Below are 17,615 nucleotides of genomic sequence, written 5' to 3' on the forward strand. Positions count from 1 at the left end.
ATCCACAGCCCCACTCCCTGGATTTATTCTGAACAATGACTCTGCAAAATTGTGGGAAGTTTCCATGATTTAATGCTACCTATTCATTATTCAGGTTTTGGGAGGTTAGAATCTTTCTGATATGCTACCAGGTATCTTACTGGTTCATCCTGGAAACATGACTCTATGATGATGAACCTATGGCCTGATCCACTAAGGCAGTCTTGTTTGCAGAAAATAAAAAGTACACCCCTAACTATCAGTGCTTTCCCTGCATACTGTATTTCAGGATTCTAATCACATATCTTCTGCTTTGGATGGCCAATGGAAAAGTAGACGGGGTGTCTGTACCTTAAACAGCATTGTAGAAGGTAGGATTTCTGTAAGCGTAGAGAAGCCTGTAGCTTCTACGCTGCAGAAATGCAGTCTTTGACCCTACTGTTGAAGGAGCAAGAGCTCAGTCCCCTTCCCCATTTGTCCACTCCAGTCAGAAAGCATGCAATCTGAATGCTGAATTGCAGGGGAAATAGCTAACAATGTGGGGAAAGTACATGACAAATACATAGCAAATGGTGCTTGTGTTTCAGCAGCCAAGATGGATCGCTTACTTATATTGAGTTATAAGACCTTTGTTACAAGTGTTATGTCTGCTTACTTCAAGAACCTGGATGTTTTCTGTGGAAAATTCACTATTTGTTACACATTATGTAGACTTTCCCACTCTGTTTCCTCATATCTGATGTTATTCAGAGAGTTATCTTCTGTTTCAGGTTCCAAAGATTCATTGGGAGCTTTCAACAAGGCGTGTTCTCTTCATGGAGTTCATGGAAGGTGGGCAGGTGAATGACAAGGCCTACATGGAGAGAAACTGCATCAATGTCAATGAGGTAATGTTCTAGCCATGACAACAGCCAGTGGTGATGATATATAAAAAGAGCAACATCCTTAAGCATTACTGAAGCCTAGTAGTATTTCAAAAGCCAGTAGCATAAGACTTGGAGTAAAGAAAGATATGTGGTATAAGGTATAAGACTTGGAGTAAAGGTATAAGACTTGCAATAAAGAAAGCTATTTGAAAAGAGACCTGTATTGGTATCGCTAGAGATGCATCTGCATGGGCCAAATAATACAGTTGCACCTAGTTTTCAGAGCGAGTTGTCTAAACAATGTATGAGATGATTGGGGCTGAATCTTCAGGCCTTTCATCCATAAGGGAAAAAGCGGAGATTCATTCCAGTTTTGAGCAGAAATGTTGGTGTAAAGCCAGGGAGTGGGGAGGAGTTCAGAAATACATACATTCACATGTGTGCATGTGTGTATGAGAAAACCCCAGAGCGGCCACTTTATTGGAGCGGGGTGTGTTTGAAAGGACAGTTGTCCTAAACTACTTCAGTGTGTGTAGACAAGCCCATGGCTTCTAAGGATTGGGGTAACTAGAAGGTATACCGGATTTTCCTGACATTGTGGACACACCCTGGGAGAGTCCCCAGTCCACCATACTCCAGTTCTCCATGAGACTCCGGGGGCCTTCTTATCATTTGAAGGTTCTCTGTTATTATGCAATTGCACAAATCAAGTGATCTAAATGTTTGTTGGAATCAGCTTCTCCTATATAGGTGGATGTTATGAGCTGAGTCTAGTACAATGTGTGGAATGATACAGACTAAAGAATGCATGATGAATCTTTGGCCTCATTGCCAGATAAAGCCAACAGGGATTCCACACCTAGCTGGCCATCTTCTCCCCAGACATCACCTGTCTTCAATAGGTGGAGAAAAACTGTCATAACGTTTCAGGTCTATTCAGTGACAAAGGGAGTTATGCTTCTTTTCTGGCTTGCTCAGGTGAATATTATTTTTATCTAGTGCATATTTCATTGCCTTTTCAGCCTAGAAATATTCAATATAAAGAAATAAATCCCAAAACCAAAACTATTAGAATAACAAATAAAACAGTACATAAATAGTAGCAGAATTCATGAAATGCTGAAAGATAATATATTCCACAGTGAAAACGTATATGACTGTTTGTGTGTAAGGGCTATCACTTTTTGACACACCATTCATTGTTATGATTTGTATGTGCATTTAGTATTTTGCAAAATGTGAGAAATGGGTTAGGACTGTTGTTAAGGACTTTGCATTTAGGAGAACCTTTACCTTGATTCTCATGGGGCAATTGAAGGGCATAAAAAGCATTGCTTTTCGAAGATGCATTGTTGTAATGGTTATCAACAACACTGCAAAATCCAGTGTGTCACCTATGCTTTCCTGTCCATATGCTTCCCTGTCCGTTTTCTTCTAGGGTTGATCTGAAAATCGTCTTGCGGTTCAGTGACTTTTGGAGTCAGTTTCTCTAAAAGGGTAAAAAAATGTTTACTCTTTTCAAACTAAGAGCCATGCTGAGGATGTATAAACTATGGCCTTGTTCTCAATTGACATTATTTCCCCTAAAGATCATGTAGCCAAACCTCATTGGCCATATGTTGTCATTATATCATTAAGTGAGTCCCGATTGGCTGAGATTGCCCGTGTGACTATTCTCAAGAAGAAGTCAAGAACAAGAAGGCAGCTGAAGCAGTATCAGTGGAGAGGAACAGAGATGGCAAACGGGACATAAAAAGATGATTGGGATTATGCTAGTGGGGGAATCCTTGCAGCACTCCGCCAAAGCATTGTTTTTGGCCCCTAAAGTGACATGCACATTTAACATAATTCAACTTATAGTTTTGTGTTTCAGTGAAAAAGCAGAGCTTCTTCTGCCTGTTCCCCACAATTCAAGTTGTGTGTTTTTAAAATGTCACATAAGTCCAAATGTAGAAACGTTTCACTGCCTGATGATGCAAATGGTACCTGGGGCATGTAGATGATTATTTAGATACTAAGTATGTAATTGGAGGTGGGGAGAAATACTTGGTTTTATTTGCAAGAGATGGGGCAGGCTCAACCTGTCAACCTTGCCCTCCGAGTCAGTGAATTTTGATGGAATCAGTGCTGCCTGCCTTCCCCTGTGCACTATTGATGGGCATCAAAATGCCACTTGGCTGACTAGTTATCAAAGAGCTCCATCGTAAAATCAATTGGACTTAATCTGTCTGTCTGTCTGCTTCTGAAGCCTGATGCTCCCTCCCCTGTCATCTTTTTATTTTGTGGCAGAGTTTAGTCTGCCTCACTTATAGACATTCCAAAATATATCCAGAGGGGAAGTCAAGCCATGTGTTCATTATTATCTAAGAGACTGCATCTACTACATTCTCCAACTTTCCACTAGAAGGGATTGCTCACAAATGTAACTAAGCACACACAAAACATATTAATGCACTAATTGCCAATGGCATGAAGTGATATTAGGATTCAGAATCACTGCCTCATTGCCTTCCTATAGGCCATTGCTAGTGTCTGTCTGTGTGTGTGTGTGTATCTTTGTATCAATCCCTAACATTCTGTTACACTTTGACATAATCAAGAAATATTTCTGAGTATGGGACTATGCATACAAAGGGGTGGGGTTGTGCAGATAAAAGCAGTCTTGAGTCTCTGTATCTGGACAGCTAGCATATTGTAGTAGTTTGAATATTGGACTAGGTCTCCAAGAGGCCATTGTTTGAATCCCTGCCCAGCCATGGAAACCTACTGAGTGACATTCAACGTGTCACATTACCCCAGCAACCTAAAGCAATAGGAATCTCCTTGGAATAAATCTTTCCAAGAAAACCCTAGGACAGAGTTGTCATAATATGAAGTTGACTTGAAAACACATAACAACATAATCAGATCACCAGTGGCAAGGAGGAGATTAATCTCCCGTCTTAATGTGGTCCTTGTGTGCAAGGTGTAAGAAAGCTGCCACATATGAATAAATGGTGGTTATTTTTATTGGGGGCTGTGTTTGAATGATGGCAGAACCTCACCCTGATTTCAGGGGTGGGTTCATTATCTTGCCCCATATCCTGCAGAGATCACTGTTGTTTATAAGCCATCCGTCCACGCATACTTTGCACATGACAGTGATGAACATTTTGCTAGTATCTTGAATAAGCTAATGGCAGCTTCCTGAAGACCTCCCACTGTGCTTCCCACTGAGTTATGTTGAGCTGTTCTTAACCCTTTGTACTGTATAGCTAAACAGACCAATTGTTCCTTTGAGACATCCTTTCTAAAATAAATCATGATTGATCCTGACCATGGCTCTGTAGTTAGAAGCGAAAACCCCACTTCCATAGGACTGAAATAATGGCAGACATGACAGCTACCCAAGGCTTGCTTATTTTGTCTTGTTTGCTCCTTGCAGAATACTGTACAACCCCCATATCTATGGGAGATACATTCCCAGATTTACTGAGAATAGGGAAAGTTGTGGATAGTAGCAAACCCTATATTTCCAGTGGAAATTGGCCATAGAGTCGTGGTGGAAGACCTCCAGATGCCTCGAGAGACCACATTTTCTAGGATGTGGTTAATTGAAACCATGGGTTTCTCTGACACAGTAATTTTTACATTAAACTAGAAAGTTGGGCCACAGCTAACAAAATGAACTTCAACAGGGAGAAATGTACGGTACTGCACTTAGAGCGGGAAAATAAAATGCACATATATAGGAGGGGGGACACCTGGCTGAATGAAACTACATGTGAAAGGGATCTGGGAGTCCAAGTAGACCACAAGTTGAACATGAGTCAACAGTGTGATGTGGCAGCTAATGCGATTTTAGGCTGCATCAGTAAAAGTATAGTATCTAGATCAAGGGAAGTAATAGTGCGACTCTATTCTGCTTTGGTCAGGCCCCACCTGGAATATTGTGTCCAGTTCTGGGCACCACAATTCAAAAAGGACATTGAGAAACTGGAGCGTGTCCAAAGGAGGGCAACTAAAATGGTGAAGGGTCTGGAAACCATGTCCTATGAGGAACGACTTAAGGAGCTGGGGATGTTTAGCCTGGAGAAGAGAAAGTTAAGAGGTGATATGATAGCCCTGTTTAAATACTTGAAGGGTTGTCATACTGAGGAGGGAGCTGACTTGTTTTCAGCTGCTCCAGAGACTAGGACTCGGAGCAATGGATGCAAGCTCCAGGAAAAGAGATTCCACCTCAACATTAGGAAGAACTTCCTGACAGTAAGGGGTGTTCGACAGTGGAACACACTCCCCCCAGAGTGTAGTGGAGTCTCCTTATTTGGAGGTCTTTAAGCAGAGGCTGGATGGCCATCTGTTGGAGATGCTTTGATTGAGAGTTCCTGCATGGCAGGGGGTTGGACTGGATGGCCCTTGAGGTCTCTTCCAACTCTATGATTCTATGATTCTACATAGCACCAGCTATGCTGTCTGTATATAGTGGAGATGTGAAAAACTCCGTTTCATGGTATTTCTCTGAATCTTATTTGCATTCTTTTTCCATATGTTATTCTTATCAGGTTGTGAGAATTTGTTTTTCTTTCCACATGGAAATTCATATGCATTTTCCATACACCTTTGCTTTAAGGCACATGTTTATTTATATATTTCCCCTAACATACACATTTTTTTCCCAATGAATAAGTATATTTTTCTGCATATTTTTAGATTGTACACATTTTAGCCTTTTGTATGTTTAAACTGTACACATAAATTTCTGCATACAAAATGTACTGCAAGTTTGAGAAATATGCACATTTCTTAGTCAAGGTGCACTTTGGTTCACAAAGAGATAAATACAAAATAGGTAATTTCTGAGAATCTTGAAACCAACAAAATTAATTTACATCTCTGATGTAAAGCTCAGTAGTCCATTTTAGTGCACTTTATCATGTTATAGCAGGGGTGGGCTAAGTGGGACCTTTGGGACACACGCGGTACATGGATCCCATTTTTAGGGCCTATGAAACCTCCCAACTCCCAATGTTTGCCCCAAACTAAAGAGAGCCCTCCAAATGTGTGAAAACATATATCTCCAAGTACCTCCACAAGCATCTGTAATACCCTGATATACCTCCTTTTCCCTCTGCAGTTATTTTCAAAATGGCAAGAGGCAGGACACTGCCTTACCTGAATATTGTTGACCAAATAATCTCCCATCTGGATTACTATAATCTGTTGTACATGTGGCTGTCTTTTAAGAAGGTTCAAAGACTGTAGATTATACAGAATATGGATAGTGAAATCATGAACTGGGACCTGACATTTTGAACATATTGTGACAGCCCTTCCCTTCCTTTTTGTTTTGTTTCTGATCCCAAAGATCAATTATTTGTTTCTGGGTTTTAAAGTCTGTTTTTGTCCTCTCAAGCCTGAATGTCTTGGAATCTCAGTGCCCCCAAAGTAAGTCACTTCCTATATGATCTTTTAGTATCTTAAGATGGTTCTCAAAGTGCCTTCTTGAGCATTCTTAAGTCTGAAAGGTAGTCTCAAATGTGCGAGAGGGCCTTTTCACACATGATCTCTCATTTTTGGAATGCTTTCTTGAGACAAGCTGATGTGATACACACTTTACTGTGCAAGGCTAAAATAGCTTTATTTTACTTATTAACATAATGTTAAAAATATTACAGCTATTGTTGATGACGATTTAAAAAAATCTTTTGTGAGATGGTCATGGCTGTTTTGTAAGACTAATTGACATTTACTGTTGCTGACATTTGTTTTATCCTTCTACATTGGATTTGGAACTTGCTGTATTTTTATCGGGTTTTAATTTTATTTGATCTTGCGTGTTGCCTGGAGAATTGTATTTTGTAAAGCAGCTACATATAACAAACATATGAATAATTATAAGGCAGCTCCATATTCGCTCAAGGATCTCAGGTTTTGTTTGTTTACTTTCTTTTTCGCTTTCTTTGTTTTTACTAGCCAATGTATCTCACGTGGCAGTATCAAATGACTTTATATCAAGTGGGATCATTGGTTCATCTACCTGGGGAATATTGTCTACTTTGAATGACCCTTGTTTTCTTATAGTCAAGGTGCTAGAGAGCAAATGTCGAGCCAACTCTTTTGTTCTAACAGTGAGCCACCATCTCTCTGTGGACTCTTGACTCTAACCACGCCACCTGATTTTCCCTGAAATAAGTCTTGATATATTTAGCTGGGAGGAGCAGAGAGGAATCTCTGCTAAGCAGGCTTTCTTTTGTAGAGCAATGCTGCCTTGAATAGGAGGCCAAGCCTTTCTCTTCTAAATGGAAAGGATCCCTGAGGTGAAAGCTCCCTTCAAACCAGGTTACTGACATTTACTTAATGCCGTCTGTAGCGGGATTATCATTAAAGCTGCCCAAAAGCACATTAATCTCTTTGGATCCATCCAAGCGCTGGACTGTAATGGCATTTAATCAGAGAAGCCTTTGATTTTTAAAGACAAGTGCAAACACTGAAATATCTGCCTGTGGAACAGTTACTTATTCATGTGCAAGGGCAGTCTGTAATGAGAGCATTGCTGAGGGACTAGCAAAGGGGAGGGGACAAATGGAAGAGACAGATTTGTCAATGCAAAGCAGCCTCCTCCAGCTGATTGCCCTCGAAATGGAGTTGGGTTGGCTAGGGATAATGGGAGTTGTGGTCCAGCACTTCTGGAGGGTGCCAATTTGCATCTCCAGAACTGCATACAAACAGAATGGATTAAACCAAAATATAGCAACGTAAACTTGCCCTGCCCTAATTTACGAGGTTATTTTTGCTCTTCCCAACAGTTCTTCAGATGTCATAGGCTGCATCCACACTGCAAAAATAATCCAGTTTGTCACCACTTTAACTGCCATGGCTCAATGCTGTGAAATTCTGGGAATTAGAGTTTGTTGTGGCCCCAGAGCTCTCTGACAGAGAAAGCTAAATGTGTCATTAGAATTCCCAGAATTCCATAGCATTGAACCATGACATAGAATCATAGAGCTGGAAGAGACTGTGTGGGCGGGGCCTGCGCTCCAGCCTGCATCTTGCCAGGAAGTTCCTCCGTGTCCAGCGCACATGGGAAACAAACTTACTCTCACCACAAGTTTGCTATGCCAAAACCTTTACTGTAACACAACCATAAACAACAACAGAGCCCTCCACCAGCCATTTCCCCAACTTCGTGCGCTTTGAGATGCTCCCCTCCGCCGGCCTATTCTTCCTCAGCGCCTGGACTTCCCTGTCCACCGGGCCGTCTTCGATGCTCCTCGAGCGGCTTGCGGTCTTCTTTCTGCCACTCGATTGGGGCTGGGTTCTGCTCCCAATGTTCGCCTTTCACGTCCCACCACTCCTTCTCTAGGCCGCCTAAAGTTCCCTTCCTCTCTGGGGTTTCTTAGCTGTACCTCTGTGTGGGGCCCCACTCGCAGCAGCCTGTGCCACCCTTGCAAAGACACAGGCCGAGCCTCTCTCCTAGGGCTATGGGTTACCTTTCCTTCCTCTCGTCCGGCCGCTTCTCCACGACCCCCTCTTCCGTGTCCCGGCCCTCTCGTCTCGCGTCTCTCTCCCTCCTCTTTTATAACCCCCTGGGGCCTTCCTTCCTCTGCCCCTTGCCCCTCCCCCGGGGCTTCCCCCTTAACTTCCTCCACCTGACCCATCTCGCCCCTCCCAACTCTCCCATCAACTCTCCCCACTTCACTACAGACCGCAAGGGCCATCCAGTCCAACCCCCTGCCATGCAGGAACTCCCAACCAAATCATCCCTGACAGATGGCCATCCAGCCTCTGCTTAAAGACCTCCAAGGAAGGAGACTCCACTACACTCCGAGGAAGAGTGTTCCACTGTCGAACAGCCCTTACTGTCAGGAAGTTCCTCCTAATGTTGAGGTGGAATCTCTTTTCCTGCAGCTTGCATCCATTGCTCCGGGTCCTAGTCTCTGGAGCAGCAGAAAACAAGCTTGCTCCCTCCTCAATATGACATCCCTTCAAGTATTTAAACAGGGATATCATCTCACCTCTTAACCTTCTCTTCTTAAGTCGTTCCTCATAGGACATGATTTTCAGACTCTTCACCATTTTGGTTGGCTTGGTTTGCATACCGTACACCATCTTGGTTGCCCTCCTCTTGTGGCATCATTTATCACAGCAGGTGTGTTATTGTTAGCTACATTGTTTTCTTCTCTCCTTTGTCATTGCCTAGGTTTTTCTCTTCAAACCTGTCCTTGCCTAGATTTTTCTCTTCAGGGATGGGTATTGGCCATCTTGATGGGCTACAAAGAACAGGAGAGAGGGAGAAGCAGGACAAAGAAGTCTATGACACTCTGGTTTGCATTTGTTTGTGCAAAGAAAACTAGAGAATGAGAATTGGGAGATAGATGAAAAGTTGATTAGAGGTGAGAGGAGAGAGAGAGAGAGAGCATAGACGAAGACAGGACACACAGAGAGTCAGAAGAAATACAGGCTGCATACTGACTGTCTCAGATAAAAGTAAGTGACATGTGTTAGAGTACCTAAGCAGAAGACAGAAGAGAAATACATAGAAGAAGAAACAGGACACCAGAGATGGATACTGATGGCAACACGGATACTGCCTAAACTATGGGAGAAGAATACTTCAAAAAGGTGAGGGTCATAAGAGAGCAGCTGGGAAGGACTGAAGGGAGGAAGGGGAGCTCAAAGGTAGTTTGTACAAAAAGGAACAGAATTAATAAAGTTAGGGATCATTTTATAGGTAATATTTTAGCAGCTGTATGTTCAGCCAGAAATGGAGCATAATGTACTAAATTATTTTTAAACTTGCAGCTAGATAAAGCATAAAACTACTTCATATCTTAAATTATTATTTTTATATGTGGATTAAGGAAGATGTTACTGCAGTATTGAACATTCCAAATAGTTGTTATTGTTGTTGTTATGTGATTGCAAGCTGACTCCATTTTATGCCAATCCTATTATGGGGTTTTCTTGGCAAAATTTATTTAGAGATGGTTTACAGCCCATTCTATAATTAAAAATTAATTATTAAATTAAATAGGTTTAAATATACTGTCAACCTAGTTAGAAAATCGTACATACAATTATGTCTTTAATTATCAATTTGAATGAGATGTTTTGAAAATTGTATGTGGATATAAGAATCTTGAGAGACAGTGTGGTGGTAGTGGTTTGAGTGTGGGACTAGGATTGTGGAGATCAGGATTTGATTCCCTTGGCCATGGAAAAATGCTGGGTGACTTTAGGCAAGTCACACCCTGTCATCCCCATAGAACCCCATGGTATGTTTGCCTTAGTGACACTGTAATTCAAAAATGATTGATGGCACACAACAGCAACAAATGGTTATTTACTTTAATCCAAGACTAGATTATTATGATTGTTTATGGTTTTTAGAAATAAATGGATTTACATAAGAATATCAAATGGTTTACTACAGGTGTTGCTTCTTCTGTGAAAACTGCTGCTTCTTCCAAACATCAAGCAGGAGGTGGAGGATCTATTACCATTCATTCTTTAGATGAATAATAGGGTACCTTTGTGCAGATATGATACAGTGGTAAGCCTTATAACCAGAAAGTGCAAAGATATACCAGTAAAGTGCAACTTTTGCTGCTTTGTTCTTGTTAAAAAAAAGAAAAAGAGGGAAAAAAGGACACCTCTTTCCGAGTATTAAAGTCCTTTGATATTCTAGATATATTATTGTTGTTATTATTCTTAGTCCTCTTCTTCAAGTTCTTCGTTTAATTTATTTCCAATAGTCCAATTCCAAATCATTGTCCAAGTCAATGTCCACCTTCCACAGATTGAGAGTAAATAGATTATAGAATTTGTAATTTTTTAAAATATAGATTTTAGTATTTAATATTGTTACTTTGTCTCTGCTCCAAATTTCTTCCTTTCTTTTGATCCAGCTAGAGGGTTTCCCTCATGGGGACAAATCAGCTGCTTAGACCCATTCAATTTAGTTCTTTCACAGTAGCAAATTCATACAAAAGAAAGTTTTCCACTGATAAGGTCGCGTTGACATTAGATCTTCTTTTCAACAAACAGCAAGCAAATAAAAGGGATGGCTGGGGCGCTTTGCTGCATACTGGAAAAAAGTGGCAGCTTGCCGCAGGTGGATCACCCAGGTTCCCCTTTCGTCTCACCCAACTTGCCCAGCTCCTTTCCGTGTCTTCAGCTCATTCCTCTCGATTTCCCACTCACGAGCATGCTAGGAGAGTCGATAGGGTATCAAAATGGGGTCATTAGGATCTCCTTTATCAGGGAGATATTTTCGTCTGCTTGGTTTGTGTCCAAGCAGATTGCCCACGCCAGAAGCTGTCTCCTCTCCTGGATCACTTGGAAGAGGTGATCTTCACGTCCGCCATGCCACCGGAACCTCTGCTGCTTTGTTCTTGTTAACTGCCTTCAGGTCAATGTCAACCTTTGGTGACCCCATGAATGAGAAACCTCCAAGTCACCCTATCATTAACAAGGCCTGTTCAGGTCTTGTAGACTCAGGGGTGTGGCTTCCTTAATTCAGTCGTTCCATCTGGAATGTGGTCTTCCTCTTTTCCCTCTGCCTTTTACCTTACCAAGCATTATTCTCTTTTCTAGTGAATCGTGTCTTCTCATGATATGTCTAAAGTATGACAGTCTCAGTTTAGTTATCTTGGCTTCTAGGGAGAGTTCAGACTTGCTTTGCTCTATTATTTATTTGTCTTTTTAGCAATCCATGGAATCCTTAGAACAATTCTCCAGCACTTTGAGTTGATTTCCTTCCTATCAGGTTTCTTCACTGTTCAGCTCTGACAGCCATACATAGAAATGAGAAATATGATGGCATGGACCATCCCAACTTGATAATCCAATTATATATCTTTACACTTCAGGATCTTGTCTAGTTCCTTCATAGCTGCTTTTTCAAGTCCTTGTCTTTTTATTATTATTATTATTTGACTGCAGTCTCTATTCCGATTAATGACTAATGCAAGGTATGGAAAATCTTGAACTATTTCAGTGTCATATAATCATAGAATCATAGAGTTGGAAGAGACCACAAGGGCCATCCAGTCCAACCCCTGGATGGCCCTTGTGGTTTCTTCCAACTCTATGATGTCTTTACTTTAAAATATGTGGTCTATATCCTGCTTTACACATGATATGTTCAGCATACAAGTTAAAGAAATAGAATGATATGATGCAGCCTTGGCAGACCCCCTTGCTAATTTCAAACCATTCAGTTTATCTATATTCTGCCTCTTATTCTAAGTACAGGTTACACATCAGGACAATAAAATGTTGTGGTATATCCATTGTTTTAACAGTGATCCATAGTTTTTCATGATCTATACAAGCAAAAGCTTTGGTATAATCTATAAAGTTCAGAGTGCTTTTCTTTTGAAATTCTTTGTGCACTTCATTTTATTATTTTCCAACATATGTTGCAACATTATCCCTAGTGCCTCTTCTTTTTCTGAACCCATCTTAGACATGTGGCATTCCTTACTCCATAGATAGTAAAAATATTTGTTGTAGAATACTGAGCATCATTATGATTGCATAGGAAATTAATGCAGTGGTCTTGTGGTTACTTGAATCCCTGGTGTCCCCTTTCTTGGGGATTGAAATGTATATAGTTTCCAATTTGTGGGCCATTCTGTTGACAGATTTTAGTTAGAATTAGAGTAGAGTCTGTTTCTATGCTTTGTAACAGCTCTACTGGTATGCCATTAGTTTCTAGTGATATATTTCTCCCAAGTGGTCTGAGTGCAGCTTCCCTATCACTTTCTAACATTAAAGGTTTGTCCTTATATGGCTCTTCCTTGAACAATTCATTCCTTTCATATAATTCTTCCATATATTGTTTTCATCATCTTTTTATTTCTACTAGGTCATGTGATGTGTTCCCCTGCTGGACATCACCACTCTTGGTTTAAATACCCTTTGAGTTCTTGGATCTTGTTTTTCCTTTCTTATTGTCATCTTCTATTTCTCTGCATTGATTATTGTAATAGTTCTCTTTATCCTTGCACCCAAGGCATTGAGCTATTGCATTCAGGGGTTTACATTTCATTTCTGTCACCTTTTACTTTTGCTTCTTGTCTGTCCTCAACTGCTTGAAGAGTTTCATCTGTTGTCTATTGAGGCATCTCTTTCTTTTTGGGTACAAATAGTATCTTTTTATATTCTTCCCTTACAATATCCATGGCTTCAGTCCAGAAGTCTTCTGGCTTGTAGTCAATCGGCCTTAATAGTGCAGATCTGTTTTTCACATGATCTTTAAATTCTGTAGGTATGTTCTTTAGATTGTATTTATGCATGATGGTTGTCTTAGTGTTCTTCTTTAGCTTTACTCTAATTTTTGATAATAGTAGATCATGGTGCCACAGTCCACTCCTGGGTTGATTTTTGCAGAGAGAATGGAATTTCTCCATCTTATGCTTTTCATTATGTTGTCTATTTGGTATGTGTCCATGTATACAGGGACGTAGCCAAGGAGAGGGGTTCTTGGGGTCCGGACCCCCCCTTCCATTAGAAAAATGAATGGTGTGTGCTGCTGCGCCACCACGCCCAAGCCCCATTATAAAGGTGGCACTTAGTCTGGACCCCCCCTTCCTAAAATCCTGGCTACGTCCCTGATGTATACAGTTGCCTCTTTGGTTGTATTAAGAATGTGTGTGTGGTGAACAAAGTATTGATCTTGCAAAGTCTAATCAGGTGGGCTTCTGCTTCATTTCTTGATCCTAGCTCAAATTTTCCTAGTCTTTGATTTTGCTGTTTCTTATTTTTACGTTCTAATCATCAATGATTAACAAGTCCTGTTTTGGTGTTTGATCATTTTCTTCCTGGACTACAGCACAGAATCTTTCCATTTCTTCTTCTTCTGCCTCTTTAGTTGGAGTATAAATTTGGATTACAGTTATATTGGTGGGCTTTCCCTGAAGTCTTACTGTCATGATTCGTTCTGACTTGGCATTATATCTTTTGACTGCTTTTGCTACCTCTCTCCTCACTGTTAATACCACCCCATTTCTTCTTAGATTTTCATTTCCTGAGTAAAACACTCAAAATGTCACATTTCTGTCAACTTTCATCTGCTCATCCCAAGTATTACAATGTTCATAACTGCCATTTCTTGTTTTACTAACAGGCTGTACAGGCTGGCAGTAAGCACAGTCTTGGGGGTGGCATGGGGGTATGGCGTTTGGCAGACACACACCCTGACGCCACCCCCAAGCCAAAGTCAGACTACCTGCCTGACCACACAGGTGGCGATGTTACGGTGCTCCTTTGGTGCGGCATTCACATGTAGTGATTAGAGAAACCCATGTTTTTCTTCTCGTTAATTGAGAGCTTGAGGAGAACTTTTAAAAAAAATATTCGTTCCACAAATCCCTCTTTCAAAGGGTGATTTCTTCTCTCCCTTTCAGTAGCCAGCGAAATATTTTTCACAGATTTCTCTGAATGACAATAAAAGACAAGGCGAATAATTACGCTAATTACTTTGCATTTCAAACTCAATTACCATGTCAAAAGGAAGTTTGGCAGAGGTTTAAAGAACATTTCTATGCTTAAAAAACCCTGAAGGCACACACACAAAAGGGGGAAAAAAGCCCAGTCTCAACAAATAAACTGTGATTGAAGCCCCAACAAGAAATAGTAGAGTTGAGGGGACCCTCAAGGACCATGCAGTCCAACCCCCTTCTGCTATGAAGTAATACATAGGAATACATGGCATACTAGAGGACATGTATTATTATTATTATTATTATTATTATTATTATTATTATTAACCTTTATTTATAAAGCACTGCAAATTTACACAGTGCAGTACATACAATCTTTTTAATCGGACGGTTCCCTGCCCTCAGGCTTACAATCTAACAAGACACAACACAAAAGGAGAAGGGAGTAGTGGTGAGGAAGGGACCTCTCTAGTAGCATCTCCTAGAGGACATGTAGTCTGACCCCTGTTCAACATCAGGATGTCACTGGAAGATGGGACAAACCGAGGGTTTTCTTGGCATAAAGAGGAGTTTTGCCATGGGATGCCCCTCAAGCTGAGACAGTGTGACCCACCAGGGACGTAGCCAGGATTTTGGGAAGGGGGGGTCAAGACTAAGTGCCACCATTTTGAGATGCTAAGAGCCCCCCCAAGACACAAAAAGAGGGTCGAGCGTTTACCCTAAACACATCGATGGCCCTACTTTAACTTCCGTTATGGCTTCGTGCTATGGAATCTTGGGATCTGTAGTTTTGAGGACCTGTTGAGTCATCTGTCAGGTGCCACAACAAACTACAAATCCCAGCATTTCACAACATGGAGCCAAGGGCAGTTAAAGTGGCCAGCTGGATTATTTTTTCAGTGTAGATGCAAACTGAGTCCTTCCTCTGAAGGTGTTTACATCAGATAAATTCATCTCGATCAAGCAAAGTGCAGCTGCTCGAGCAATGAGCGGCAGGCACTCTGTGCATGCTCAGAGGCACTCTGCTCATGCTTTGAGACACTGTATTCCAACTTCTGAGCTGAGCTAAGAACCCAGGCTGCATCCACACATTTCATTCCCACTTCCAAGAGGGATTTTTAATTTTAAGACACACACACACACACACACTTTTTAATTCCAAGACCTGTCTGTCTGTCTGTCTGTCTGTCTGTCTGTCTGTCTGTCTGTCTATCTATCTATCTATCTATCTATCTATCTATCTATCTATCTATCATCTATCTATCTATCTACCAACCATAATTTTTAATTCCAAGCCATTATACGTTCCTTTCTTTTTATAATAAACAAACCCCTTTAAGAGAATCCTATTTTGGGAGAAAGGCAGGGTATAAAATCAATCAATAAAAAATTATAGTGCAATAGTCCATCAGTGCATGGCTTGCATTATAAGACTTTATACCTTTATACATTTAAAAACAATTAAAATCACAGTAGGCTCAGAGTGCTATAGAATCATGGAATCATAGAGTTGGAAGAGACCCCAAGAATGGCCATCCAGTCCAACCCCATTCTGCCATGCAGGAACTCCCAGTCAAAACATCCTCAACAAATTATTATTTTTTTTTTTAATTTTTTTTAATTTTGATTATGAGTTTTTTACAATCAAAGGAGAGAAAAAAAATATAAAAAAGACATTCCATATTACATGCAATTTTATCTCTTACCACATCATATCCCTCTCCTTTCCCCCTCCCCCTCCCCCTCCCCCCAATCCTAATATGTCTACTTTACTCTCTCTTATATACTACTATCTCTACACCTGTGTATTTTCTTATTCATTCACTCTACTTCTATACTCTTCCAATATTGTACAATTAAATTCCAATCTTCTTCTTCATCTTCCTCTTCAACTTCTTTTTCTCTATCTTCTTTCAACTTTCTAGATAATTTATCTGATTCTCTCATGTCCAGTATTCTTTTAAACCATTCCTCCAGAGAGGGTATCTGATCCACTTTCCACTTTTGAGCATATAGCACTCTCGCTGTAGTAATCATGTATAACATAATTTTCCAATACTTTTTCTCAATTTCTTTTCCTATTTTACATGTCATGTTCAATAGGTACAATTCTGGATTCTTTGGAAACTCCCTTCCTATAATTTCTGTTATGACAGAGTGTATGCTATCCCAAAATTATACGTTCCTTTCTTTTTATAATAAACAAACCCCTTTAAGAGAATCCTATTTTGGGAGAAAGGCAGGGTATAAAATCAATCAATAAAAAATTATAGTGCAATAGTCCATCAGTGCATGGCTTGCATTATAAGACTTTATACCTTTATACATTTAAAAACAATTAAAATCACAGTAGGCTCAGAGTGCTATAGAATCATGGAATCATAGAGTTGGAAGAGACCCCAAGAATGGCCATCCAGTCCAACCCCATTCTGCCATGCAGGAACTCCCAGTCAAAACATCCTCAACAAATTATGTAATGGAGGTGTCCATCTACATTGTAGAAAGATATACTATAGCCTTATTAGACTGCAGTTCCCAGCAGTCTGTGGTGCTCCTCTTTTTTGTTGTTGCAAAAATCCAGAAATGACTGTTTTTGAAAACATGAGTCCATTCTCAGGAGAAATGTCCAGAGTAGAGTCTGAGTCTCCTTTCTCTGGACTTCTGAAACCTAAATTATCAGCTCAGTGTGCAGAAGCACAACATTATTTTAAAAATATTGTGCATTAAATTACCTTCAGTCTATGTCTATGAGATGCATATGAGACATACATGGATCCCATCTCCCATTATATCCCATTAGACATACTGTATAAAAATATACCAAACTCTGAAAAACTCCAAAATACATCTAGTCCTCAGCATTTTGGGTAAGGGATATTATTATTATTATTATTGCATGACCTTAGCATCACCATGAGAGAGGTGCAGAGAGAGAGAGTTGGTCATGTCTTGCCTCTGAGGCTGAGAGAATGTGACCCTCACAAAAGAGAATGTGGGAGAATGAGGATCTGCTGAACTTTTCCCCTGCCATTCGCTTCTCCTTTTGTCTCTTGTCCCTTTAGATTGCAAGCCTGAGGGCAGGGAAATATCTAGTAATTTGTAAGCTGCTCTGATAGCCTTTTGGCTGAAGAGCTGGGCATAAATTATTATTATTATTATTATTATTATTATTATTATTATTATTATTATTGGCAAGGAGAGTGCAGAATTTCCAGGAATGAGAGAGTGTGACTTACCCAATGTCACCCTGTGGATTTACATGGCTGAGCTGGGATCAGGACTCTAGCCTCCCAGTTCACCATAGAAATTCACTGGCTGACCTTGGGCAAGTCACATCCTCTCA

General features: G+C 40.5%; 1 protein-coding gene across 2 annotated transcripts in view; it reads left to right on the top strand.

The window, feature by feature from the left end:
* ADCK1 (aarF domain containing kinase 1) overlaps nucleotides 1-17,615 on the top strand; it is a 199,533-nt gene that overhangs the window by 159,058 nt on the left and 22,860 nt on the right. For both annotated transcript variants that reach the window (XM_089522302.1, XM_089522301.1), the window contains exon 7: nucleotides 750-866. In XM_089522302.1, the coding sequence (XP_089378428.1) occupies nucleotides 750-866 (117 nt within the window). The remainder of the gene's footprint in view (nucleotides 1-749; nucleotides 867-17,615) is intronic.

This window comes from Sceloporus occidentalis, unplaced genomic scaffold (genome assembly GCF_023333645.1).
Source record: "Sceloporus occidentalis isolate IW3139 unplaced genomic scaffold, rSceOcc1.0.p SCAF_4, whole genome shotgun sequence".
Lineage (NCBI taxonomy): Eukaryota > Metazoa > Chordata > Lepidosauria > Squamata > Phrynosomatidae > Sceloporus > Sceloporus occidentalis.